This window comes from Eschscholzia californica, unplaced genomic scaffold (genome assembly GCF_041429995.1).
Source record: "Eschscholzia californica isolate CP2 unplaced genomic scaffold, dmEscCali1.0.p SCAF_6, whole genome shotgun sequence".
Classification (NCBI taxonomy): domain Eukaryota; kingdom Viridiplantae; phylum Streptophyta; class Magnoliopsida; order Ranunculales; family Papaveraceae; genus Eschscholzia; species Eschscholzia californica.
Window position 1 is genome coordinate 42,410,468 of NW_028238483.1, and position 26,568 is coordinate 42,437,035.

Genomic DNA, 26,568 nt, shown 5'->3' on the forward strand with positions numbered 1-26,568 from the left:
TCTTGAGCTTTCTTTGCAATTCTTTTGTTGAAATCTATAATGGGTTATCTTGTTTTTGTTTTGCAGGAGCACCCTTTACTCCAACTCTACTCTAGTATTTTGTCCAAACAATGGAAATCATGTGTGTTGGGATTCCAACCAGGACTTGGAGTTGCAGAAGTCATTTCAGGCTATGAACATCACTAATCTTGCTTGTCCTTCTCTCTTGAAATATATACTTTGCGCAGTAAATCAAACCAGCAACGTTGGAGTTTGCCTTGTACCTATAATTCACTTTTCAGAGAGAAGAATGATCACAAGAAGACTGTTTCCTTAACTTGAATTAGTGTTCAAGAAACAATTATCTACCCCGAAAAAAATAATAATAATATATACAACATAGTAAAAGCCTTTTTTTTTTACTTGGGATCTTCGAGCTGAGTTCAAATGAAAATTCGCTCCTTTCGCTATGTTAGAGAGTTTCCCCTTTCTTTCAGCAGTGGGGGATTAATAAAGTCATCCAAGTAAAATTGTAGATCAAAATAGGTGATGAGAGGAAACTGTTGTGTGTTTCGATTCGAAAAGTTCAATCCTGTAAAGATAAAGGTTACTAGAATTAAAAGCAGATAAAACAATACTACGCAAATATTCAGAAAAATAAAGGGTCGAGAGTAGGATAATAGCATACTATTTAATGAGCTTGTTGTCGGGGTTTGGGGCTGCTAGGCTTCGAATGGATATTCAATGCATGTGTTACTTCTACTGCACTTGGACGGCCGATCAGTATATGCTGTTGAAATATTAAGATTAAAATAGGGGTAAAAGTAATGAAAGATTATAAATAGGTATACTTATATGTTTTCAGGACAATCTTCCTCAGTGCTTACAAAAGGTTTTTAAGCATCAGAGCAATTTACTCGACAAAGGCCTGCCCACACAGTAATCAGTCCCGAACAAGTATCACGGACAAGCAAAAGGCGGAGTTCACTAAATTCTTATAGAAAGAATCTGACACAAAAAAAAGTTGAAATTTTGTTGAAGTTAGCGAAAGTACCTCACTCTGGATGCTACTCTCTGGAGGAAACCAGTGCATAAGGGCACCAAGATGTAGCAGAGCAGGTATCAATTTGAACATGAGAGGAGTAGTTACCTGTCGACCCCACCGGTGGACCAAACATTGGTCTAACTTAGACAGTCCCAAAATAGAAGAAAAATAAGAAAGGTTCCGTCAAAGAGAAGCTCACCAGGCTGAAAGCAGTCGTTCCGAGTAGAAGAAGATACATTTTCCCCTGAAATGCAGAATTAACTAAACTTAGTTCTTCACTAGCCCTAAATTCAGGTCAACAGAGAGTGAAAATAGCCTCGGATTCTCTACTAGCTGTTTCGGTTTTGACTAATGAAGGGAGAAGCCCACCGTGGCAAATTAATGGAGTAGTTCAGGACATTCGTAACTTATGGAATTCAAAATACTCATTTTTTCACCATATTTTTGTTGAAACATTTTGTTTATTAAATAATTTGCATTGTATTTATAAAGGGCAACAATCAAATTTCTTATCCATTGAATCCAACATGGAAATATTGGCTTCTGGGTGAAAATTTGTTGACTTTTAATAAAAATGTATTCCATAAATAAGTGTGGACGCCAAATAATTGTGAACTGGAACTGGTAAAGTAGTCAAATTACAGGAAATTGCAGGAGATTGAATGGCAAGCATCCTTCCTATGTAGCACGTGAATGAAAGAAGGTAATATTCTACTTTTGTTTACTTTTTAACTAAGCGAAAACAGACCTGCATATGGGCTTTTGCTTTTTCACTAGAATCAATCCTCTTTGTAGGCAGATAGCTTTTCACTAGATGGTTCTGTCAGAAGAAAGAAAAAATCAAAATGTATTAGCCTGGATCTTCATATCTAAAGATACAACCTGATGGTACATTTCATGTAGAGCATACCGTAGATTTCTCCAGCAGTAAACAGACCAGGCTGAATAAAAAGTGCCCATGCAAGAGCAATTCAAATCCTCCTCCGCTGCATATCTGTAGTGAAACTCGGGCCCTGAAATTCATTTTAGGGAAAAAGTTACATATTGTATAGTTACATACAAGTCAAAGTGTCCAAATACCAGAAGAAGCCTACGAATTAAACAAACAGCAGGAATACCCAACTGTTTTCCCTTTCAATCAGTTAGGCTTACCAAGAGTTCAAAAAAAATATATAGATCTCCCTATTGTATTGAATGGTCATGGTAAATTAGCTCTCTGAGTTGTCATGATTGCGACTAACTAACGAGTAGGCTCGGGCAACACAAAAGATCCCGACTTTTTAAATGACAAGTAACTCGCGCGACTTTTAAGGACACTAAAATTTGACTTAGGGAAAAAATAATAATGGATCAACTGTCAGATTCCCCAAAGATCATAAAAGCAAGATAACTAACCGCAAAGAATGGGCGCTGCCCTTGACTCTGCTAAATCAACGTCAATGAACTCAAGACTTTTACATATATGTTCAAGCTTTTGTGACAGGGTATCTATGTCCATTGCAGCAGAGGACTTTACAGTAGCATCCCCGAGCTCCATGTCTCTCTTCATTACGGGACAATTTCAATAAGATTGGCATTTGATGATATGAACAAAATGGAAAAGACCCACCAGAATCATTAGTAAAAGCAAAAGTACGTTACCATATACTCTCCTCCACCCTGCGTACAGCGTACACGATTCCCCGTACCCAATTTTCGTATTCTTTTTGGGTGGGTTCACGATCCGGTACCCCCCGAATTAGTGTACTGGAATTTTTAGTCTTAATTAACCTAAATCTTTGTAGAAAACTATAAATTCTACTAGTTGGGTAGTTAACTACAAGAATCTTTTTAGTTAAGCTTGTTAGATTGTAAGTTTTATGCAAAAAAGAGTGTCTCAGAATAGGTGTATCTATTATAAATGTATCACAAAGAGTATATTATGTCTAGGAAAATAGTCCAAAACGAAGTGAAATACAAAATGGCGTACCAAAGAAGTATACTCTTAGCGCACCCAATACTCTCATGGCAGTGAACCGCGTACCAGGTAACTTTCTGCAAAAGAAATGACAACACAGTAACCAAAGCACATCTTTAACTTGAACATAAGCATCACAAAATTCGAACCTGAAAAAGTGCAAGGAGATTAGCTTGTTCTTGCAGTAACTGTGTTCTCTCAAAATCGGCGTTAAGGATACAATGCAAAGCTGGTGTATTGTCACCAACAACTTCTTGCGCAACATGTAATATCTGAAATCTCTTAGGAATACCATTAATAGCATGCATAGCCATATACCTGAGGAAAGTTGTTTTCGCTGTACCATTCCTGCCAACCAGGCCTGTGTAGCGAAGAGATATCTGTGTAACAGAATTTGCCATAACATCAGTAGAGCTTCTACTGTTAGGTGACTTGGGGCAGTTACGTTACCATAATGCCTTCCAAAAGATAGCACGAGTGATACATCCTAAATGAGGTCACGACATTCAGGCAAGGAAGAATCGAAAGTTACCACAAAGATCAAGAGTTGCAAGAGAGAAATATAACAAAACTCAAATTTTGTTAGCCTTAGGTCTGGTGTCAATTTACTTGAGGGCCTTTTCTGATCCAATGACTAAGAAAAGGCAAAATTTGAATTCTTATGATCTAATTTTTTCTTTTTTACTCCCTAGGAATGTACTAACTGTTAACTTGAACAGTAGCATTTCATTCAAGAATGGAAACCATAAGAAAGAAAAAAAAACTGATTTCAAAAACTCAATTGCAATTGAACTGAATAACCAAAAAAGATTCACATACTCATGTTTTGAGAGATTGATTTCCACCCAAATACAAAAAAGACAGAGAACGAATACCTCCTAGACTTGGAGATAACAAAAGCAACAAAAGGGTATAGGTATTCATAAAGTAAGTTTGATTTACACCCGAACCAAACAAAAGCAATCGTTCCCTCTTTCTCTGCCACCATGATGATAATGGTAATGCAAGATCCCTTGCTAAATTATAAAATCGTGTGGGAGTGTTCTCATCGAACTACCAGATCTACTTCCATCATCACCCTCCTCTCTACCAGATCTACTTCCATCATCACCCTCCTCTCTACCAGATCTACTTCCATCATCACCCTCCTCTCTACCAGATCTACTTCCATCATCACCCTCCTCTCTACCAGATCTACTTCCATCATCACCCTCCTCTCTTTTTCTCTTCTTGCTACCGGAAGAAGCTACCTTCTCCAGGTACTTCAACACATCTGTTCCAAGAGACACCAGGTTTCTCAAAGGATCCAAGGATTGATGCCGAGGTATGTAAGGTGCAACTTCAAGTATTATGTCAATCAAACCCTGTAAAAAAGAGCAACTTATTAATAGTTGAGCATTTAAAATGATTCAATATTCTGACTCATCGAAATTTCGAGTCAATACATCGTAGTCCAATCCAACAACGTCTGGGTTGATTTTTTCCCCGTTACATCTTCGCGTGTCCCAATTCCCACCGATGATAATAGCACTACATGTCTTGTCAATCCTTTCGTCATTTCTTACCTTTGACAGCCAACCAGGAATCTGGTGGTCATAACAAAGTCGACAGGGGATCAGAAAACAAATAAAGAGAAAGGGGTTAAAGAAAGTTAAGTTGAGATGGTTAACCTTTTTTAATTCAGTAATAACCTCCCTAAGCAAATCACTATTATCGCGTACTAAGTTGTCAAACTTTTCGCATTCAGTGTCGAGCATATGAAATATTTCCTAAAGAGGAAAAAGAAACACAAAGTTATACATTCATTGTTGGTAAATAACAAGTGATGATTTGAGTATCTACTAGTGTACTAGATAAGTATGTAACCTTGGAGATACGAATTACTGTTTGTAAATCTTCCTTAAGAGAAACAGCAAGTTTTGTGGAGACAAAGTAATTGTACACAGCTTCATGTAAAGGATAAATAGATTCTGCATGTCTCTTCTCTTCAATTGATAAACTTTTCCAAGCAGTCATTTCCCTTACGACGATATCCCTAATTAAAACACCACCATTTAATCATCATGACCATCAAATAATGATAATGTAATATCAAAGAAACATACATGGATTGTCGATAAGAAAACAAATTTTTCATAGATTTGAAACCCTAAACAAGCAAATCCACACAAACAGGAATAGAAACCCTAAATCAAATTCCTAGATTGTAGATAAGAAAAGAAGTTTTGCAACCCTAAACAAGCAAATCCACACAAACAGGAATCGAAACCCTAAATCAAATTCCTAGATTGTAGATAAGAAAAGAAATTTTGAAACCCTAAACAAGCAAATCCACACAAACAGGAATAGAAACCCTAAATCAAATTCCTAGATTGTATTAGGCAGATAGAAATAAAACAATTGCTGACGATGAGGAGGAGGACGGGTAGAGATGAAGATACCTTTGCGGTTCCAGACCGACGTATTTAAAATCCATTCTCGCCTTCCTTTTCTTTTGCTTAGGGTTTGTGGCGCCACCGTCAATTTAAGGAGCGAGAGAGAGGGAGAGAGAGAAAAGATACTGTTGAAGTGCTTAATTTTTTTTTTTTGAAAGCCAATTTCATTAAAATAAATAATGTTACAAAGTTAGACCTAAACCACAAGCATTACAAAACCAGGGACTAACTAGTAAACCATTAACTTCTAGTGGCTAAAATATAAATTTTAGTTTCTTGACGGGAGGATCGACTGCGCCAGGTCGTGTGCCGCCCTATTGGAGTCACGTGGACAGTATAGGAAATCCATCTGTCCCTCATGCGCCCGCTTCCGTAGTCCGTCGATTCTATGTGATACTCGCCAAGGGATATCCGGATCTACGGCTGACATCCACTCCAATACAACCCTAGCGTCTCCCTCGATTATAAGAGGTTTGTATCCCAAATCTTCAGCTAGGGTTACCGCTTCTTCAAGAGCGGCGATTTCACTTAACAATGGGGATTCCGGTTGAATCTGCTTCCTTCTCGTTCCTATTATCTCTCCTTTCTCATTTCTGGCTATTGCAGCGCAAGAAGCCTCCATCTCCTTAAAAGATCCATCGAAATTGATCTTGATCATTCCTTCTGGAGGAGGAATCCAGCTTACCTGCGATGAGATGTTAGTGTTCGTGTCAGGAGGGGTTAATGAAACATACCTGAGGGCTTCTTTCACATTCCACCAACATCGTTCCCTACTTGGTGTCTGATTTTGAAAATAGAGATTGTTTCTCATTTTCCACCATTCCCAGTATAGATAAGTAACTTTGTACCAACTTTCTTCCAACATATTTTTATTGTTTAATATATGAGCCAAAGTTTTAATGGGATCTTCTTTGATGAATGGCAGCTCCTCTAGGCCTGAATATTGTAAAAGTCGATGGAAAACACCACATTCTGCAAACAAATGTTTTGTTGATTCTGCTTCTCCCGTCGAGCAGAGCATACAATCCTGATCTATATGAGGGACTCTCTTACTTATGTTGGATAACAGAGGTAAACCTTCGTGAATTAATTTCCATATGAAATTTTGAATCTTAGGGGTCATTTGCTTCTGTTTCCAAAAATATTTCCATGGAAATTGATATGCTTGCTCTATTATTGGTGGGATTTCTTTGATGTGGGTATAGAATGATTTGCTAGAGAATTTCCCGTTAGAAGCAGGGCACCAAATTAGTTTATCTGCCCTATTATTGACATGGATCTGTATTTCCAAAATTGATCTGGCATCCTCTTGATTGAAATGCTCTGTTATGATATTTGATTTCCACCTCCCTGTGTCCTGCTCAATTAGATCAGAGACTGTAACGAAATTGTTAGGTAGTGTATTAATGAAAGTAAGCATGTGAGTTGGGGTTGATGGGATCCAAGGGTCCGATCTAATATCAATATTATTACCATACCTTATCTGCCACAGTACATTACCTTCCATGAGATGCTTAACTTGATGAAAACTATGCCAAATGTGGGAACTTCCTTGCTTACTATTGGTAATCCAAAAATTATTGTCCTTAAGATACTTAGCTTTTAGTAATTGGACCCAAATGTCCTCTGGATTGGTTAGGAATTTCCACACAAGTTTAGCAATCAGAGAAAGGTTGGCCTCTCTTATCGACCTAATTCCCAGCCCACCTTTGTGTTTAGGGCTACATATGGTATCCCAATTGACAAAATGTAGCTTTTTTTCATCCTCATGGTGCCCCCACCAAAAACATCTCTCAATTTTCTCGAGCTTGTTAATGGTACCTGCAGGCATAATTTGAAAACTAGTAGCATAGGTACAGTATGATGCTAGAATAGATTTAATTAATGTAGTTCTGCCAGCTTGAGTTATGAATTTCTGCTTCCAACCTGAAAGACTCTGTTTGAACTTATCAACTAACCAATTGTGGCTATCTATTCTGTTTTCCTTCTTGAGAATGAGTGCTCCTAGATACTTTTCTTTATCAAGCATTAAAGGGGCATTGAGATGATGGACAAATGTATCAACAATATGCTGGGGCACCCCTCGACTAAAGTAGAGAGAAGATTTAGAGAAGTTTACCTTCTGTCCAGAGAAGTAGCTATAGTGATTCATGATTTGTATTACTGTATTTAAATTTTGCTGATTTGCCTTTCCAAAAATTATAAGATCATCAGCAAACAGTAGGTGGGAAACAGTAGGAGCTGCTGCATTGATCTTAAATCCTGTAAATGTACCTTGATTCTCATAATAATTGAAAAGGAGTGAGAGAGACTGTGAGGATAGGATAAACAGATAGGGCGATAAAGGACAGCCCTGTCTAAGGCCTCTAGTGGCCTTAAAGTCTCCAACAGTGGACCCATTCAGCTGAATACTAAATGTGGCTGTAGTAATACATGACATAATTAAACGAAGGATGCTACCTTCAAGACCAGATGCTTTAAGCACAATTTCAAGGAAATCCCAGTTGACCCTATCATAAGCTTTGACCATGTCCATTTTAAGTGAAAAATGACCTTTTTTAGCTTTAGAAGTGTTCATCGAGTGCAAGAGTTCCTTAGTCACAATAATATTATCTAGAATTTGGCGGGACGGAACAAAAGCGTTTTGAGTCCACATAATGCTATCTTCTAAGTAGGGTCGGATTCGGTTGGCTATCAATTTAGTGATGAATTTATACACCGAATTACATAAGGATATAGGTCTGAACTCCGAGGCTGAACTCGGATTCCTAATCTTAGGGATAAGGGCAATGGTAGTCAAATTCAACTGAGGGTCAATCATACCTGAAGCAAATGATTGTTGTATATATTGAATGAGTTCTGTCCCTATCGTATCCCAGTGATGTTGAAAGAAGTAACAAGGTAACCCATCTGGACCGGGGCTTTTAATAGAGCCCATCTCCATCACCACTGCCTTTATTTCCTCAGAAGACGGAATCCTAGAGATATTGGTCAGTTGTTCAGAAGAAAATACCTTATAGTTGTTAATGACTTCGGTGGGTGGGGACCCAACTGGTTCTGCACCAAATAAATTCTGAAAATACTGAATGAACTCCTCTGAGATTTTATCCATGTCTCTTGAAATGTCACCATTTGCTAGGGTAATCTGATGTATTTTGTTTTTCTGCCGCCTGGTTGACATTGCCACATGAAAGGCTTTGGTATTTCTATCCCCATTTTGAACCCATTTGGCTCTAGCTCGTTGTTCAGCTTTTGTTCGGAGAAGCTCTTCCAATGAAATGATTTCCTCCTGTAATTTACTTTCTACCTGAAGCATATCTTCTGTTGGAGTTATTGATTGAATATTTCGGAGTCTAGTCTGTAGACTACTCAGGCGGGTCTGTATGACACCAAACGCTCGTTTACTCCATTTGTGGATTGAGTTTTTGACTTTTTTAATCTTTTCCAAGAAGGTACCCTGTGAACTCTCCCATGTCTCTGCAAATGTATTATTATAGTTAGTATGGCGAGTCCAGAATATTTCAAACTTAGCTATAGTGTTAACCGGTTGGCCTTCTACCCTAAGTTTAAGGAGTATGGGGGAATGGTCGCTATTATAGCGAGGCAGATGGAACACTCCTGCATCAGGAAAATTCATCAACCAATTTGGGTCACAAAGGGCTCTATCCAATCTCTCCTTAGTAAGATGGTGCATAGCCTTGTTATTGGTCCAAGTATAGGCCGGGCCATTGAAACCCAGATCAATCAAATTGGCATCCTGAATGAATTGCTGGAAATTATTCAAAAATGGGATGTTAGCATTCCCACCCCATTTTTCATTAGGGTTACTGAGAGCATTAAGATCTCCCAAACAGCAATACGGGTTATTTGTACTACGAATTCGACCAAGTAAGTTATTCCAAAAAGTATGTCTATGTTGAACATTGGGGGGACCATAAATACAGAATATGTCCCACTTATCATCCAAAGAGGAAGTCACAGTAGCATGGATTAAATTATGAGAGGAAAAGTGAATATCTAACTTAATATCATTGGACCAGTGGAGGATCAAACCCCCACTGCGTCCTAGAGAGGGAATAAACATATATTGAGGAAGATTAAAATGGTTAAAACAAGCAAGAGGGAAGTAATTAACAATCTTCGATTCAGAGAGGAAAACCAATGAAGGTTTAACGGCTCCCAGGAACTGTTTCAAAGTCTCCTTTGTCGGGGTGTTCCCAAGCCCACGACAATTCCACGCCAATATCTTCATGGAGAGGTCGGCATTTGGGTTGCCGGCACCCTTTCTTTATCCAACACAATTTGATGAGGGGTTCGTTTGTAGTACTTCAATTGACGTCCTTCAGCAATTTCTCCTTCCATTTCCATACTATCAACTGTCGATGTCGACCCTTCTGCCAATCCCGGCCGAGAGTGTTCCCCTCGGTACAGCCTATTTGAGAACAAACCTGTAACTGCATAAGACAGATCAATACCCCTTTTTCAAGTTTTGCATAAGTTAGACAATAAATCTCCAAAATTAGAGTTAATCGAGAAATCAGTATTAAGAAAAGCTTCACTAGAATCCTCATTATCTTGACCAAAAGAGTCTATTTCTTTTAATTTGTTTCTAGTGGTAAATGGAACCTTATACTCTTCACTGTAATTAGGTGTCATAGCTTTTAAAACCTTTGCCCTTTGTTCTTCCGATAGATTTTGTTTGAGGAGGTCATTAAACGCCACCATCGTAGGACAGAATTTGATTGTGTGTCCTGTAAACCCACAAGAAATGCAGAAACGTGGCAATTTTTCAATACGTATATGGACTGCCACCATTTTAAAGTTAGTGAGTTTAAGATAGACAAGGGCCGGTAATTTGGTAGTCAGACTAAGTTCTACTCTAACTCGGCCAAACAGATTCCACTTCTTAGCCTCTTCCGCAGTTGTTGGAATGAAATTCCCTAAAGGGGTCGCCAATCTATTAACTGTTTCTGCGGTTAATCTGGTGGGGGGTATGCCGTGCATTTGCACCCAAAACCAGGCTGAATCAAACTTCTGGTCTGTCGGTAACACATCCGGAATGCACCTTTGGAGAACAATAAGTTCATCCTGTATAACCCATGGAGCACTCTCCATTGCAAGATCTAACTCAGTGCCTGTAGCAAATTTGATAAGAAACACATTATCTTTAACCTCTGCCAAATGAAATTTGTGAGGACCGTGTATGACACGAGATAAACGAGACAAGGCTTGAAGAATGTCAATCAGTTTGGTGCTTTGAAACCAGACCACTCCCTGTTTTTCAATATCTCTAGCCTGAGATTGCATATCGTCCCCGTCGACCATAATCGGAGGCTGATCCTCGGTTGTTAAGGCAGCGAATTGTTCCAAAAACGATTCATTTGGTTCTCCCATTGTAAGCGAGAAATGATGACAAGTAAAAACACAAGTTGAATACTATGACTGATCTCCTAAAGAGCGACTGGTATTGGAATTATAGGTTGGAAACAACCTAAATTCGAGAAAATATACAGCAATATGTGAAGATAACTCCCAATAACCGCCGGATTTCAAAATTCAAACAGCAAAAAGCAATCAATAACTACCAAAATAACCGATTCTCCACCCAAAATGGTGGCAAACTGCCAGCATGAAACTACCTCCGCCCGAGAGCAAAATGGTAAATGCTTTCTCTATTCTCATGCCAATTTTATTCAAGTCACAATGTTGAAGTGCTTAATATATATAGTAAATTGTGAGAAAATATCGGAGCGCCTTTAAAAATATGGGGATTGTGGACTTTTTCTAGGTGAGTGCCGTTAAAAGATGACAAATTGATTTCCATATTCCAAAGTTTTTTTAAAGGTTGAAGATTCTAGGAACAACAAAAGTTTTTGGGGAATAAAATATCAAACGGTGAAAAACTAAAAAACTTTTCCTCAACACACCTTCCTTTTTATGTCGTCGGAATAGTTGTCGGACGCCAAAACCCGTTGGAGTTCCTTACCTTCTCATCTCTCTTTCTTACTCTCTCTCTTCTCTCACTGTAAGTTCCGCCGAAGGATAAAACCAGATGAGGGTTCCAGCAAAGGACCCTTCATTTTCGCCGAAACGTAGGTAAGAGAAGAAGAGGTGGAGAGAGTGAAAGAGAGAGGAGAGCAAAAAGTAGGGAAGAAGAAAGGTCTTGTCGGAGATGGTGGAGGTGTCGTTGGAACTGGTGGTGGAGGTCACCAGAGTTGATGCCGATAGTAGGAGAGGAAGAAGATGGAAGAAGAAGCTGAAAATTATAAGAGTTGTGGTATTTGGAAGAAACAAAAAGTCTTCCTTTTAACTTTCACATACATGTGTATGCAAAGATTAAGATAATGCATGATTAACTCAGGTAAATAAACATTATAGGTTTAAGACATACCTGGATCAAGGTTGTTCGTGAAACCAAGTTATTTTTCTTGAAGTAACGAACATTGCATTCCAGGGCTGCTTATATGTGTGTTTGGATGCAAGACACAATTAAATGCCTTCGACTTTTCTTGAAAGCAGATTTTCTTCTTCCTTTTTAATCTTCTGACGTCAGGTCGTTTGATCTTCTGATCATGCGCTTTCTCCATTACCTTTTTGATAACTGATCACTAAACCTCTTTTACCACGCGTGGTAGATACGCCCCTCTAACATAGGCGCGAAACGTTTGTCATTTCTTATCACATTAATATCATATCTGACCGAGTCAGAGATTCACTGCGATTTCCTTACAATTGCTTCGCCAGTATCCGAGATGTTTCTTATTTATTCTTTAATTCATTTTTAAGACCATTGCTCTTCAACTTAGGCTTATAAGTAACTTACTTGCTCTTTGATTTTCTTCATGAACAATTTTTCCTAAGTTATCTTTTTGCCTTGATAACTCTCTTCAACAGATTTTTTCAAGTTCATGATGAGACGTTTGTTTGAATTTGAATTTGATTTTGAAGTTACTTGTCCACTGTTCCATTCAAAGAAGTCGTGCTAAATGAAGGTGCCACTCAAGGTTGATGTCCATGTTGTGTCTTCAAGCCTCGTTGTTTCAGTCATCCACTATATAATTATCATCAGTAAGAAGAATTTTTATCAAAACGTGCATAATAAACTGAAGATTCATGAAAAAAAAACTTAACTACAAAATTACCAAGTCGAGTCCATAGAGGTTTGTATAAATTTATCACTACATCGCAATGAATCATACAATAACAGAATAAGAAATCAATTCATCAAATTTAAATCGCATTGAATGTTAACATAAAAAAATATTGAATTTTAAGAAATATTAAGATCAAGCAAAATACCACATAAACTTGAGGTTTCTTCTTGTAATAAGCTATTTACAAGTATTCAAGAAAAAAATACGACATATGAATGAAAGAATCCACATCGACTATGAATAATTTATACACAAATTTCTACATAGTTGCTATGTTCAAACTTTGATCTCCATGTACAGTAAATCTGTTGGAATCCGAGCCAATTTTGGCTCGACCCGACTCGTCAAACTCAGAAACGGAATGCGCCATCGCGTTCGTCTCGTCGAGCTCTTCAAGTTAGAGCCAAGAATTACTCAAATCCGATTCCAGATGAATGAGAAATTCAAGTTTAAAGTTTGGTTGAAAAATCGGTTAAGTTAGGGTCTGAAACGTCAAACGGGACAAGTTAGATCAGGGGCCGTTTGAGCGAACCACGCACGTCCTAATCTGGACGGATGGCGTTCAATGCACGGGTTTTGTACAAAATCCAACGGTTGCGCGTCATAATGAGTGGGACAACGTTGGGACGTCTCTTCGCGCGTTGGATCAGCGAGATCCAACGGCGAGCGTTCACCCCGTGTCGGGCACGGGGTAGGACAACTCCAAGCTTTTAATCCAACCGTTGCTTTTTCATCTGTTAGGCACTGTTCGGGATTTGTCCATCACCATATATGGCTCGCGTTCTTTCCGAGATTTTGACCCAGATCCGACGGTCTATAACCCAACCGACTATATAACTGTTTCAGACTTCGTTTTAAGTCCTCAAAATGAAGAGATATGTCTCTTTGACCCAACAGACACTATGCACCCATTCAACTCCTATATAAACAACCCAAAACCATTCCAATTCTCAATCAATTCAATTCAATCTCTTCTTCTCTTCCCTTCATGTTGGGAATATCAAAATCCTCAGATGCAAGATCTAGGCATTTTAGAGGCATGCCAGAAGTGTGCTCGAGCCCTTGCGCATTGTGAGGTTTGGGGCAGGTGGAACACCCACATTTGGATCACGAGTCCCACATTTAAAGAATATTAACATTTTCACTCCTTCTAATTCGAGTGACCGAGTCTACTACTCTACTTAATTGATGTTAAATGTATTCCTAGTTTTTCAACCCTTTGGTCGCAAATATCTCATTCGTTCGGCATCAGCTGTTACCAAATCTTAGCCCTGAATTCAAAATCTCGACGACACAAGCACAATGGTTCATATGTCTCTTGATTTTGACGAGACAAACAAATTCTAGATCGACTCCGCTAACACTTTTACGTTCAAGACAATGAGAATGCTCAGACTGTTCGAGCTACGAAATAAATCAACACATTCCCAATTCCATACTCCGTGAAAGCATCTTGCATCCATTGAAGTATTGAACCTTATTTCTAATCTATACGTAGAAACAATTAAGAAAAATACTATAAAACACAATTGTCTAAGGATTGTTATATTATGCGACAAGTATCTGGAAAGTGCATATGCAAGATATTGATAGGGACATTTATGTCTAACACTTGCTGTCCGCGTTTACGGCTTGTCTCTATATTCTATGTGGACAAGCTGCTCTAACTGAAATGTCAGTGATGCCTAGCTATTGCGCTTTTATCTTGTAACTTGTAAACTTATTTAGGTTATATTCCCCTCCTTTTGCAGTATTGCCACGCTCGCAGTTGCTCAGAATATGCACGAGTTTTACAGATTGGTTTTTGTTGAAACACCATTGGCTCCATATTTCTCTGAGTGCATAACCTCTGAGGTATGGCTTCCTCCAATTTAAGTAGTGAATTATGCTGCATAGTGCATCCAGTTTTCTAGTTCCAGAGATGTCATTGCTTCTTTGTTGTTAAAGACGAGCTTTTTCGTTATTGTTTGAGGAGGTTAGGATATTATGACGCTCGAAAGAAAAATATCATTTTGGACATCGTCTTTTCGGTTGTTTAACTTTAATGTCTATACGCGAACGCAATAATCAAATATATAGATTTAGTTTGTAATATTACCAAGACCTTGTACATGCACTTCTGTTCTCGTTAATGTCGACAGTCCACTTAATGCTCTTAGAGTTCCCAACACAGGTCTTGTGTCTTTGCAATTAGCATGTTAGTAGGTTAAAGTTGCTCTAATTATCCTTGGACATAGTAGTTGTCTCGGTAATCAGTATATTAGTTCTTTTCTCATTACTTCTATCGTTTTTGTCAGGTAAAGTTCAATTTACTTTTTAATACTCATCCCTATTCATATCTATCTAAATGCAAACATGCTGTTTTATGCAACTAACGTAGTGCTTTCCAATAGAAACTATATTAATGTGGATATGATTCAGTCCCTTGCTACCATCTCGGACCCAAAGTACTAACAGTTCATAATTTCACCCAGAATCTAATGAGCACCTTTGACTTAAGTTGTAATAATCTTCGACTTTGTATATTGTTATATCATGTTTCTTTGCTTTTGTAATCCTTCTAATAAAATTTCAGGTGCAGCAGAAATAAGTAAACTTGAACTATGGGGAAACTATTCAATCCCGAGAGATAATCCATATTCTTATGACAAGGAACTGTGGCCTGAAATTTGGGCCATGGGATTCAAAAATCCATGGCGTTGTAGTTTTGATTCAGAAAGGCCATCTTACTTTCTTCGCGGCGACTCTGGCAAGGTTTGTAGATTATTATGACTCTAATTATTGTTTATATTCGTACTGCTTTTTCTTTCTCAAAAATTCATTTTACGTTTTGTTAGGAGTACGTACAAAGAATTGGGTAATGGTGAACTTTATGCTATATTAATTTTCTTAAAAGAAAGGGTCTGACGATTTTTAGCAATCGCAATTTTTGAAAAAGAATAACATAAGTATTTAGTAATCATAAGCATAAGACTGCAGGATCCTCTTGTAGAAAAATCCGGTTTGTAAGATATCAAAATTTAGTTATGTTTTTCTTACTGAAAGATCGGTTGTACATGAAAAATATAGCCATCTTAATCACACTTAGCACTTTGACTGGGATCCAAATAGATAGGCCAAGGAATAAGATTTCGAAATATTTCGGTCGAAATGACTGAAATATTTCCATTTTCATGCCTACCAAAATTTTCATCGAAAACCGAATTCAACTAAGTTTCTTCTTAACAATGCCTTGTGAAGGAAATAAATTTCGTAATATTTCTGTCAAAATATTTCTATTTCCATGCCTACCGAAATTTCCACAGAAACCGAAACTGCATTCCTTGCTATAGGGCAACACTGATTATTTTGACTATCGAGTCCGTACTTGTAATGTTAGTAAACGTCACATTCAAGGATCCCCAGTAGGTCGACGGTTTGCCTTTCCCAGTAGGTCGACGGTTTGCCCTGCTGCATTTCGCCCACGAGCAAATGCTGCTTCTACTTATAGTCCACTGATTGAGAAGGGGCGACCTGTCTTACAAGGCCTGTTGGCCATAGATTTCTTAGCAAAGGAGGTAAATAGACAATCCTGCTTAAGAAACTTGTTAGAGTATGATCTCGAATTTCTGATTGAATGATTTATCATGGACTGCAGGTGCTTGGTTGGGCTCAAGCAATGCCTAAATATGCTGGTGACCTAGCGAAGTACGTCCAGACTTTTCTTGAACGGACGTACGAAAGATGCCGGACTTCATATATGGAGGCAAGCATATTTCTTGTTTCCTTTTCTACTTTGGGAGTAGCCAAGTCTCTTGCTTCTGTTGAATTTTCTAGTTCCTTAGATACACTTTATATTGTATTCACAACTCCACGAGTCTTATACCATTGGTCAAGGCGCCAATTAGAAGTCAATTCCGAGTTGGCAGGAAATGGAATTATGTTCTTTGTCGAGCTCTTTGTATCTTCAACCTCGGTCGTTACTTACTTTGCTTTCCTTCAATCCTTTGTCATAATCCTCTGTCAAATATTTTATTTTAATTGATTTTATAATCCATATTGCATTATGTTTTGTTCATGCTCATCATATATTATAGGCTCAATTTGTGGTCTTTCAAAGTTGGTGAATCCAAGAGTTTGGGATTACAGTATGACTTTGGCCACTTTCAGATTTTGGTATTCAACCAAGTCAAGAACATGTTATGATATCTTTTGTGGTTTTATTTTATCACCAATACATTCTTGAGAATGTGGTTTAGCAAAATCTAGGAGTGACACTGAGTAACAAGCAGGAAATGTGGTGGAACAGATGATCGGCTCAATTAGAACAGTAAGTACTATTTCGACAAGGTAGCTTATTGCTCAGAAATCTTACTGAAAATTAAATTGTTTTACTATGTGTTAACCTACCAGTTCCTTCCATACAGGTAGCATCACTTAGTTGGGAGAAACAAGTCATATCTAATTAAGATAAATCAACAAGGATGGCTTACAAGTCTGGTGTTCATGAGGGATTAGCTACTGGGTTTAGGCCTTGGCACACTTATGTTTGTCATATTGTGTAGTTATGCTCTGTGCATCTGGTATGGTGGAAGTTTAATACTTGACAAGGGCTACACAGGAGGGGATGTCTTAAATATTATGGTTGCAGTTTTAACTGGTTCCATGTAAGTCTCAATTCGCTACTTGCTCACCGTGATATTTTTGAGTTAAAGATTGATAATCTCAGCCCAGGATACAGATGAGAGAGGAGAGCTAGGTATCTTAATCCAAGGAATTTCAACATTGGAAATCCATCTCACGCTCGGGGTAATTCATCCCTAGCTAGAGGATGGAGAGTTTCAATCGAGTCCAAGAGATTCTTTTTCTGGCAAGAAATGGACGGTTCATTATTTCAAAGGTAAGGTATTAGTATTACCGAGAATGGACGATAAACATTCCTCTTGAAGTTAACTTTCTGGCTCTACTTTCTTCACAACAAGGGAGATTTTATGAAGATGTGTAGATTTAGAGATAGAACAACCTTATGGCTTGGGAGAGTACGAAGAACCGAACGTGGTGAATTCGTATGGGCGCACAAAGGTGGTGACTGGGATATCAATATGTTTCTCAGCCGGGAGGGGAACACAAGGCTGGAGAAGAATGACAGAGAACCTAGAGGATTTCCAGAGAAATCACCCAGAGATCAAAAGCAACATGGGGAGGGCCCAATCAGACAGAGAAAGAAGAGATGGCTCTGCATTTCCGTGGAGAGGTAGAAATAGTGTTAAGTCCTTCCTTAATATCTCCATACCAGTGAGAAGAACCGCACTTAATGCATGGAAAGGTAGTCGTCATGAAGGAGATAAATTCACTGAACCAACACCTATTGAACCGCCAATGCATGATAAAAGAAAGTTCTCGTTGAATCTAAGGTTGGGCCCAAGAAACATGGGTACCTCCAAGGCTCCAACAGTCGCTCCCTATATTTAAGGCATACAACCCACCCAATCCCCTAGATACTTCTTCCTCTTCTAAAATGGCTGTGTCTGCTCGTGGGGACGTCAACTGGAACCAGATCGTCATCCTAGGGACGGAACTGCCTTAGAAGCTTAAAAGCGAGGTTCGAGCTGCTGCATGCAATATCCACGGTGATCAGTGTCATCGAGAGATTCTACGACCCACAAGCCAGTGAAGTTCACATAGATGGTATAAATCTAAAGGAGTACCAGCTGATTTGGACCAGAGAGAAAATTGATCTTGTTGTCAGGAACCTGTGCTACTTGCTGGTAGAATAAAAGACAATATTTCATACGGGAAAGATGGTGGAACTCTTGAATAAATCAAAGATGCAGCTGAGCTCGCAGATGCTGCCTAGTTCACAAAACTAACTACCCCAGGTTCTAATTCTAATTAGTCTTTTATGCTGTTTTCATTGAACAGAAAAAACGGTTGCTTTCAGAAAAGACAAACTCATGGTTAGAGCCATTTCTCACCTTTGACACGCATATCTTATTTTGCAGGGCCTAGATACCTTGGTCGGTGAACATGGAACTCAGATGTCAGGGGGGGGCAAAAGCAGAGAGACCCAATAATTCTGCTTTTGGATGAAGCTGCCAGTGCACTCGATGCTGAAACCGAATAGCAGTCATTTATCGTGGGAAGATCGTTGAAAAAGGTACATGAATCTTTTCTGGTATCTTTCGAGGCTTCACATACTGCTCAATTTAAATTTATGGTTTATAGTTTCCCGACGTTATGATTTCCTAGAATTGCTTGAGACGAGTGTGTTTTGAGATTTTGGAAGTGGAGCAAGTGGCTTTAACATGAATACTATGTTTCCTCTTTTGTCAATTGACCAGGTTCACACACAGAGCTCCTCAAGGGTGCTGATGGATCAAATTGTCAGCTAATTCGCCTACAGGAAATAAACAGAGTCGGACCACCACAATGTCGGACCAACTTGTCAGCTAATTCACCTACAGGAAATAAAAAGGGAGTCGGACCACCACAATGTCTAGAGAAAAATAAAAACTTGACCTACAAATCCTTCCTTGATCAAAAGAAGACTGTTTCCTTTACTTGAATTAGTGTTCAAGAAACAATTATCTACCCCGAAAAAAATAATAATAATAATATATACAACATAGTGAAAGCCTTTCTCTTTTTACTTGGGATCTTCGAGCTGAGTTCAAATGAAAATTCGCTTTGTTAGAGAGTTTCCCCTTTCTTTCAACAGTTGGGGATTAATAAAGTCATCCAACTAAAATTGTAGATCAAAATAGGTGATGAGAGGAAACTGTTGTGTGTTTCGATTCGAAAAGTTCAATCCTGTAAATAAATACAAAATCATAAAATTTTAGTATCTGTAGATATACTTAATAAAGATTAAGGTTACTAGAATTAAAAGCAGATAAAACAATACTACGCAAACTTTCAAAAAAATAAAGGGTGAAGAGTAGGATAATAGCATACTATTTAATGAGCTTGTTGTCGGGGTTTGGGGCTGCTAGGCTTCGAATGGATATTCAATGCATGTGTTACTTCCACTGTGCTTGGACGGCCGATCAGTATATGCTGTCGAAATATTAAGATTAAAATAGGGATAAAAGTAATGAATGATTATACATAAGTATACGTATATGTTTTCCGGACAATCTTCAGTTCTTACAAAAGGTTTTTAAGCATGAAAGCAGTTTACTCGACAAAGGCCTGCACACACGGTAATCAGTCCCGAAAACGTATCATGGACAAGCAAAAGGCGAAGCTCGCTAAATTCATATGGAAAGAATCTGACACAAAAATAAAAAGTTGAAATTTTGTTGAAGTTAGTGAGAGTACCTCATTCTGGATGCTACTCTCTGGAGGGAACCAGTGCATAAGGGCACCCAGATGTAGCAGAGCAGGTATCAATTTGAACATGAGAGGAGTAGTTACCTGTCAACCCCACCGGTGGAACAAATTAGTCTAATTTAGACGGTCCCAAAATAGAAGAAAAATAAGAAAGGTTCCGTCAAGGAGAAGCTCACCAGGCTAAAAGCAGTCGTTCCGAGTAGAAGAAGATACATTTTCCCCTGAAATGCAGAATTAACTAAATTTAATTCTTCATTAGTGTCAGAGTGTGAACATGTGAAAGTATTATATATTCATCATATGAATTGTTCACACAATACAAAAGGAATAGCTGTGACACAGAAAAAGAACCTCAACAAGGTGAAGATTAGAGGCACGGCTTAAAAGAACAAATGCAAATTCTCCAATTTGCGCAAGCAACACACCCACCTTCAAAACACATGGGAAAATGTTAAAGCTTGAATTCGTCAGACTAATTATGCTCTTACCTACAAACTGCAGTGGGAAATCCAAAACTTACAAGAAATGAATTCCTGATACTGTATCCAAAGGCCTTAGTCACAATAGTGATCACAGTTGTCTTAATGACTACAACCAGGATCACAGATGCCAACAATATATCAACATGATTCCACAAGAAGTGTACGTTTATGAGCATTCCAATACTAGCAAGGAAAAGAGCAGCAAAGAGATTGCGAATTGGTTCCACCTGCATTACGCCAAAAGTAAGCATACGAAGAACAATTGCCATTATTAAAAGAATCGCCCTGAACACGAAGAATTAAGGATATATGTATTCGACATTTCCCCCGTTTTGAGATCTTGGTGCTGTGGTTCAAAAGTCAAAACACCTTGTATTTGTTTCGGATACTGATATCATACAACTACGTATAAATGATTCTAGCTCAAGATTACCTGGTCTAACGTATGTTGTGCAAAATCGGTGGTTGATATCATTACACCAGCTACAAATGATCCCAACTCGAGACTGAGACCGAGTTTATCACTGCACTGAAAAGATATAAGACAATACTACAGTATTAGACTACAGTATCTTACTATAAAAAGATCATGAAAAAGGCCTTAGAAGGCAACTGACAGCAATAACTAGTCTCATGCCACCAATGGAATCTTGATAGTATGCTTGTTGAACTTATCAAGCATTTTGGGGGTTAAAATATTCAAGAGAGAATTCTTGTAGTCGTTAGAGGAATTCTAACTCCTAAGAGGTGAGAAGTTTCAGATGTGGTGAGTGGAGAAAGGTCAACAAGGACAAGGCAGTAAAGTGATACTATATATATATTCTCGTCAGATCTATTTGCTACATTATAGTATTTTACAGAAATGCTTTAGAATAAAGTGCTATTTTGAAGTCTTAACATGATCCTGTGCAACCACACAAGATGTAAATCCAAAATTTCACCACTATTCCTAACATGACTAACAAGAGTATAAAAGAGACTAGTATCTGGATATACAAACATCTAGCACGAAAAAAAATACTACAACAATTACAGCAAACACGTAGTTCCAAAACTTCATAGATATAGAGGAACCTGTTTGATCTTACCCAAGCTGATAATAAACAGAAGGCCACCGCAGCTAGCTGATATAGTTCATTTGTCTGCAGGAACACAAGTTTCAACTCATTAATATCAGACACAGCTGCACAGAAGATCCTCATGATGCCAAAATATCCACATAGAATCTTAAAAGTTATACTACAGCTTGATAACTTAACGTCAAATCAAAATGTGAGCTCACAAAATAGAAAAATAAATCGTATATTCATATCTTTTTTATACTAAACAAGTCCAATGAAGGGCATATCTCAAATCCCCGAGAAATCACCACACCACATCATTACCATGTCAATATAGCTGATATTGAATGACAATAGTGCTTTCATAATTTCAGTCACCTTTAAATCGTAAAAACATTAACATATCATCATCAGGTCACGGGTTGTCACTCACTTGAGATGATAGTTGCATCATTAACTTCAAAAACCGAGGCACAAACGACCAAGACAATACAGATGCAACAGCTAAGAAAATGGACAAAAGCAGCAACCTGCACAGGAATCATTTGTCATTTTCAAAAGAAATTGTTTGTCATGAACAAAGTAATAACATGATAGTTTCTCACTAACCAAACAATTGGAAAGAAATACATATGGATTAGCACTTCAATATTTATTTTCTACGACCTTTATACAAACGAAATTTTTTTATTGTAGAAAATTAACAGTTACTGTATGATGGAAATTCAAATGCGCCACAGAAAACTTGCAGGGACGTTAAATAACATACAGCTTTGCCATAGAAACTATTCCATGCAGAATGCCACTATTACCACCCAAAACAGGGAGCAGAGCAAACAGAATACCGACAGCACAATCCTGAAACAGATAAGGTAAGTAGGAGTGAACTTTTTTTGGCATAACAGATAAGCAGCAAAAGATATATAAATATGATAAATAAGTATATATATATATATATATATATATATATATATATATATATATATGTATGTATACACACACACATCTATAACAGGAAAAGGAAAAGATAACTTGCCTGAAAAATAAGTGTTCCAATTGTTACTTGACCATGAAGAGCATTGCTACTGGTCTTGTCAACCAAGAATTTCAAAACCTGAAGTAAGGCAAATAGGCTACTACATCAAACCAAATGGGCCTATAACAATGAAGAGGGAAACTTTATATAGAAAGTAATTTAGTTTTAACAGGTGTCAGGTAGACGTACCACAGCAGTTGATGACATTGATAAGAAGAACCCAACAAATACACCCTCTGACAACTTTGCACCACAGACCTGCACTTAGATCTACAGATTATTTTGCGAACTCATCATACATTTTGATATACTATAAAGAGTTTGTAACTACGAAATTTATAGAAACATGAAGGGAGCTTTAGCAATATACCAAAGCGATTGCACTACACAAGCACATAAATATGATGATTTGAAGTAGTCCTCCAAGGACAGCAACAGGCCCCACAACTTTTAACTGCATCAGTGAGATATGAATCGGATATTCAAAATTGAAAACACTTATTTTTCAGGTAAATAACAAGAAGGGTTTTATTCATTTACAATATACCTTTGTCAAAGAAAACTCAAGACCCAAAGCGAATAGAAGAAACACCACACCAAACTGTGCAACAGTCTCAACCTGAAGGAAGGTGAGAAATATTCCATATTAGTTGTTTAACACTGGACCTATCAGAACTTCGAAGGTCAAATATTAATGGTTACAATGTTATACACTCAATTTCCAAATCAATTTGTATATAAAGATGTCCTACAATATGTTCACCAATGGTACCAACATCTAGATTGATTCTCATAGCCATGCAAATATGATAACCATGCCATGAAGCAATGAACAATTGAACATACCTGCACCAGTTCACTGATGAAATTCAAACCCCCTGGTCCAATAAGAGAACCCGCAAGCAGATAGCCAACAATTACCTACCAAATTTGGCCAGCAACAGACTGAGATTTAAGAGTACAAGATGCTACCAACTCAAATCTAAAATTAATGGTATCATCATATCAAGTGCTTCAAATTGGTGTGTTGTGACACATTAGCATTTTGGTACTTGAGTACCAAGAAGTATCCTGATGTGAAATGGGCGAGCCAACAGAAACACCAACCGCGGCGAGGAGCGACGTGTGTGCCCACCTCCAAGCGTTGGTGAAATGCTACTATAATTAGTTTTCGTTTAATTGTCTTCATACGTCATCTGCATTCTGTTTAGTTAAAGTTTACAAGTTCAGTTAGAGCTGTTATGTTATTTTCCATGTTTGTCTTTGATTGCTTAAAGCAACACGTGTGTCAAGCGGTAGTGACAGCCTCTAGGTACCATAGATTTAAACAACACAATTTTCATATTCAAGTGGAAGCTAAAGCATACCATTGATTAGGGATTAGCATACATACCGGTTGCCCCAAACAAGAGAAGACAATTCCACCAATTGTAGCAGAAACAATTACAACAACCAAGTCCGAAATTAGCCTGCACAATGCATATTAGTAAGTCATGACTAGATGCTAATAGCAGACAAATAAAAATAGATATAGGATCCCACCTCAAATCTACTTGGAGCACTGGGAACTTTGATTTCTTGTTTGACATCACAAACACATTATCCTATCATATGGAAGTAACATGTCAGGCAGCCGAGTAAGTAGATACAAATGAGTTAAGCTGATCCAAATTGTAATTTCAGTCAACAAACCTTTTTGTCAATCAAGGTCATCGTGTCGTCTGAACCTTCATTTTCAAGGGTAAAAACATCCTGAAGCTGAAATGACCTTGTGCTACTGCAAGAAAACAATGTTACGACAACGAATAAGAATTGAATTACATATAACTTATAAGATACGCATTTCAGAAATAAATCACATTCAGGAGATTTTCATTAATATGTACTTGTCCTGTGTATCATTTTTCTTAGGCTTCTCGTGCGTAACTTTAGCTACAGTCTCCAACACAGCCTGCAAAGTGTGAGGTAAAATGGTCAGCAGAATGCATAAAGGAACTGAATAAAGCAAATTAAGAGGCAAGCAGTGGACCAGAAGTCTTGATAATATTGATATGGGAATGAAAAAAATGGGTTACTCGTGAGAATGCATTCTGATGATTTATACATTACATACTAGCTCTTCTTTGTGTGTAATGTTGGCCTTTAAGTTTCTAAGACTTTGGTACACTGAAGTATCTCCAAACTTAATGAACATCACAAGATTATGGTATTTATCGCGTAACTTCTTAGTTTCTTTATTGCAGATGTGTGCTGTAAAGAAAAATGAGAGTTAAAGACGCGACTAGGCAAGCAACACTGATACTTTTGTGTGGTGAACGTGATTGGTAAAAAACTGGAAGATACTTCACGAAGAAATTTTGATTGGCTTCAAGTGGGCTACCACTTTCCACGAAACAAAATTGGGAGGTTTCCGAAGGCAAAGAGATATTACTATCTAAGGAAAAAATGTGGTTCTCGACTAGTGAGCAAATAGAGATACATGGATTGAGAAACCAGAATTTTTCAATAGTGCCTAAAGAAATTACATTAAAGCTACATCATGGAAGAAGTTGTTGCTTTTAGGTCTGTAATTTATTTGTGATGCAATCTATGTTCATTTTCAAACTTCAAAGTCTCAAATCGGAAGAGAGTACCTACTTGCTTGCACTTAAAAAAAAATAAAGCAAAACAAGAAAGTCAGACCTACTTGTTGGTCTGCTACAGTACTGTTGAAGCTATTTGCATCAGGCTCTGAAAGAAGTAAAGAAAATAACTGAGCAAGAAAACTAGAAATTAGAGACAATAGAACATACAAATACTACATTGTTGACATACGTAACCCCTCATTTCAGCCTACTCAAGCCTTCTTAAAGTTAAAGCCTATAACTTGTATCAAAAAACTATTTATGTGTTAGCTTTGTGTTCTCATACATATCCAACCCCAACCAATCATGTGTCCGTTGTTTAACCTTCTACTGTGTCTACTCCTAAATTCACAAATCAAGTAGTTCCACGAGATAAACTCTAGGCGTCTATAATCAGTTGAAAGTTAGACATCTAATGCCACTATACAAGATTGTTTCATGGGTAATCTTATTTTATTCGCAAAAAAAGTCGTATTCAAAATCAAAAAGAATTTTTCTCAGATTCTTTTCTTATGTTTCTCACCTCGTTTTTTCTTCAAAAACATTCCCTCTCCTTAAATCTACTTCTCAATAACATCTTGCCATCTAAAGCACATATGAAGTGTTTGAATTCATATCTTCTAAGAATTAAAAGTCCATTGACATAATAATTAAAACCCTAGTTGATTCAGATACATATAAAATCAAACAATAAACACTTACCTTCAGGTTGATCATTATCAGAAAATTCTTTCTCAAGTACTCGATCAAAGATCTTAGCAATACTTCCTTCCTCAGAATCTGGTGGTGAAGCTCCAGCTGATAAATTCCCATAAAATCTCTCTCTAGTTTCTTTATCAGTTCTAGCATAAACTGATGATACATTCGCATAAAATGTGATTGATAAAAACCAAATCAAGAACAATAAAAATCCCCGATTTGGATTTTGTTTCGCCATTACATTAAAACAAACCCTATTTTCTCCCTCCGATTTTGCAGCCCCAAATAAAAAAAAGGATATAAGTTACGAAGCAAAACAAAGAAAACTCGGTTTTGATCGTCAAAGCTGATTGAATGAATTGAAGGGGGGAAATTAACGTTTCCGTCAGTAGATCTGAACTTTTCTCTCACTAGATCTCGTTTGTTCTTAAAAAGGTATATGGTTGTTTTCAGCGGGGGAAAGTTGAAACTCACCCAACTATCACTTTTTTATGAGGGCGGGATCTAAAATGTCTACACACTTCCCCTTATCTTGCACTTGCTTGCTTTTTTTTCTTTCCTACGTTTGTTTGGTTTGTTTACACTTGGTTTACACCATTTTCTACTCAATTTCTTTTTCTCTTTGGGTCGAGTCCAATGTGATTGACATTTGGTCGATCATTCCGGCTCTATATTATGGTTTATAGAGTGTTCGGCCAACACTGGTAATACTTGGCCCAAATTTTTTTTATTTGGTGATAGTCTCAACGATGATGTAGTATGCTCGTTTTGCATCTCGTACATGG

The 26,568-nt window shown here is 37.7% G+C and overlaps 3 protein-coding genes across 7 annotated transcripts; all 3 read right to left on the reverse strand.

Annotated features, from left to right (window-relative positions):
- Nucleotides 1-290: 290 nt before the first annotated feature.
- On the reverse strand, nt 291-26,412 carry LOC147535166 (K(+) efflux antiporter 5-like). Of its 3 annotated transcripts, XR_015228357.1 has the most exons (22): nt 25,787-26,354; nt 25,147-25,190; nt 24,347-24,411; nt 24,153-24,237; nt 24,003-24,064; nt 23,854-23,929; nt 23,307-23,381; nt 23,008-23,079; nt 22,831-22,914; nt 22,650-22,718; nt 22,461-22,538; nt 22,194-22,282; nt 21,858-21,954; nt 21,452-21,505; nt 20,797-20,892; nt 20,402-20,590; nt 20,233-20,310; nt 20,058-20,102; nt 19,870-19,965; nt 19,700-19,740; nt 19,504-19,605; nt 19,064-19,359 (listed from the first exon to the last, which is right to left on the reverse strand). XR_015228357.1 is itself a non-coding variant. In XM_086650860.1 (21 exons), exons 1-20 carry the CDS (start codon nt 26,019-26,021, stop codon nt 19,507-19,509), a joined length of 1,788 nt encoding a protein of 595 aa, XP_086506986.1. In that variant the 5' UTR covers nt 26,022-26,369; the 3' UTR covers nt 291-571; nt 19,504-19,506. The 3 variants fall into 3 exon arrangements, 2 of the variants coding, with proteins under 2 accessions (XP_086506986.1, XP_086506985.1); XM_086650860.1 differs by lacking the exons at nt 19,064-19,359; nt 19,700-19,740 and adding an exon at nt 291-571 and having other exon boundaries at nt 25,787-26,369; XM_086650859.1 differs by lacking the exon at nt 19,700-19,740 and having other exon boundaries at nt 25,787-26,412.
- On the reverse strand, nt 896-3,507 carry LOC147535167 (uncharacterized). Of its 2 annotated transcripts, XM_086650874.1 has the most exons (6): nt 3,131-3,507; nt 2,994-3,058; nt 1,935-2,037; nt 1,773-1,844; nt 1,224-1,268; nt 896-987 (listed from the first exon to the last, which is right to left on the reverse strand). In XM_086650874.1, the coding sequence occupies exons 1-6, from the start codon at nt 3,380-3,382 to the stop codon at nt 967-969; spliced, it is 558 nt and encodes a 185-aa protein (XP_086507000.1). In that variant the 5' UTR covers nt 3,383-3,507; the 3' UTR covers nt 896-966. The 2 variants fall into 2 exon arrangements, with proteins under 2 accessions (XP_086507000.1, XP_086506999.1); XM_086650873.1 differs by lacking the exon at nt 896-987 and having other exon boundaries at nt 1,064-1,268.
- On the reverse strand, nt 3,749-5,562 carry LOC147535168 (uncharacterized). 2 transcript variants are annotated; one of them, XM_086650861.1, is made up of 5 exons: nt 5,423-5,562; nt 4,848-5,016; nt 4,652-4,750; nt 4,427-4,567; nt 3,749-4,345 (listed from the first exon to the last, which is right to left on the reverse strand). In XM_086650861.1, the coding sequence occupies exons 1-5, from the start codon at nt 5,455-5,457 to the stop codon at nt 3,998-4,000; spliced, it is 792 nt and encodes a 263-aa protein (XP_086506987.1). In that variant the 5' UTR covers nt 5,458-5,562; the 3' UTR covers nt 3,749-3,997. The 2 variants fall into 2 exon arrangements, with proteins under 2 accessions (XP_086506987.1, XP_086506988.1); XM_086650862.1 differs by lacking the exon at nt 4,427-4,567 and having other exon boundaries at nt 5,423-5,555.
- Nucleotides 26,413-26,568: the final 156 nt, after the last annotated feature.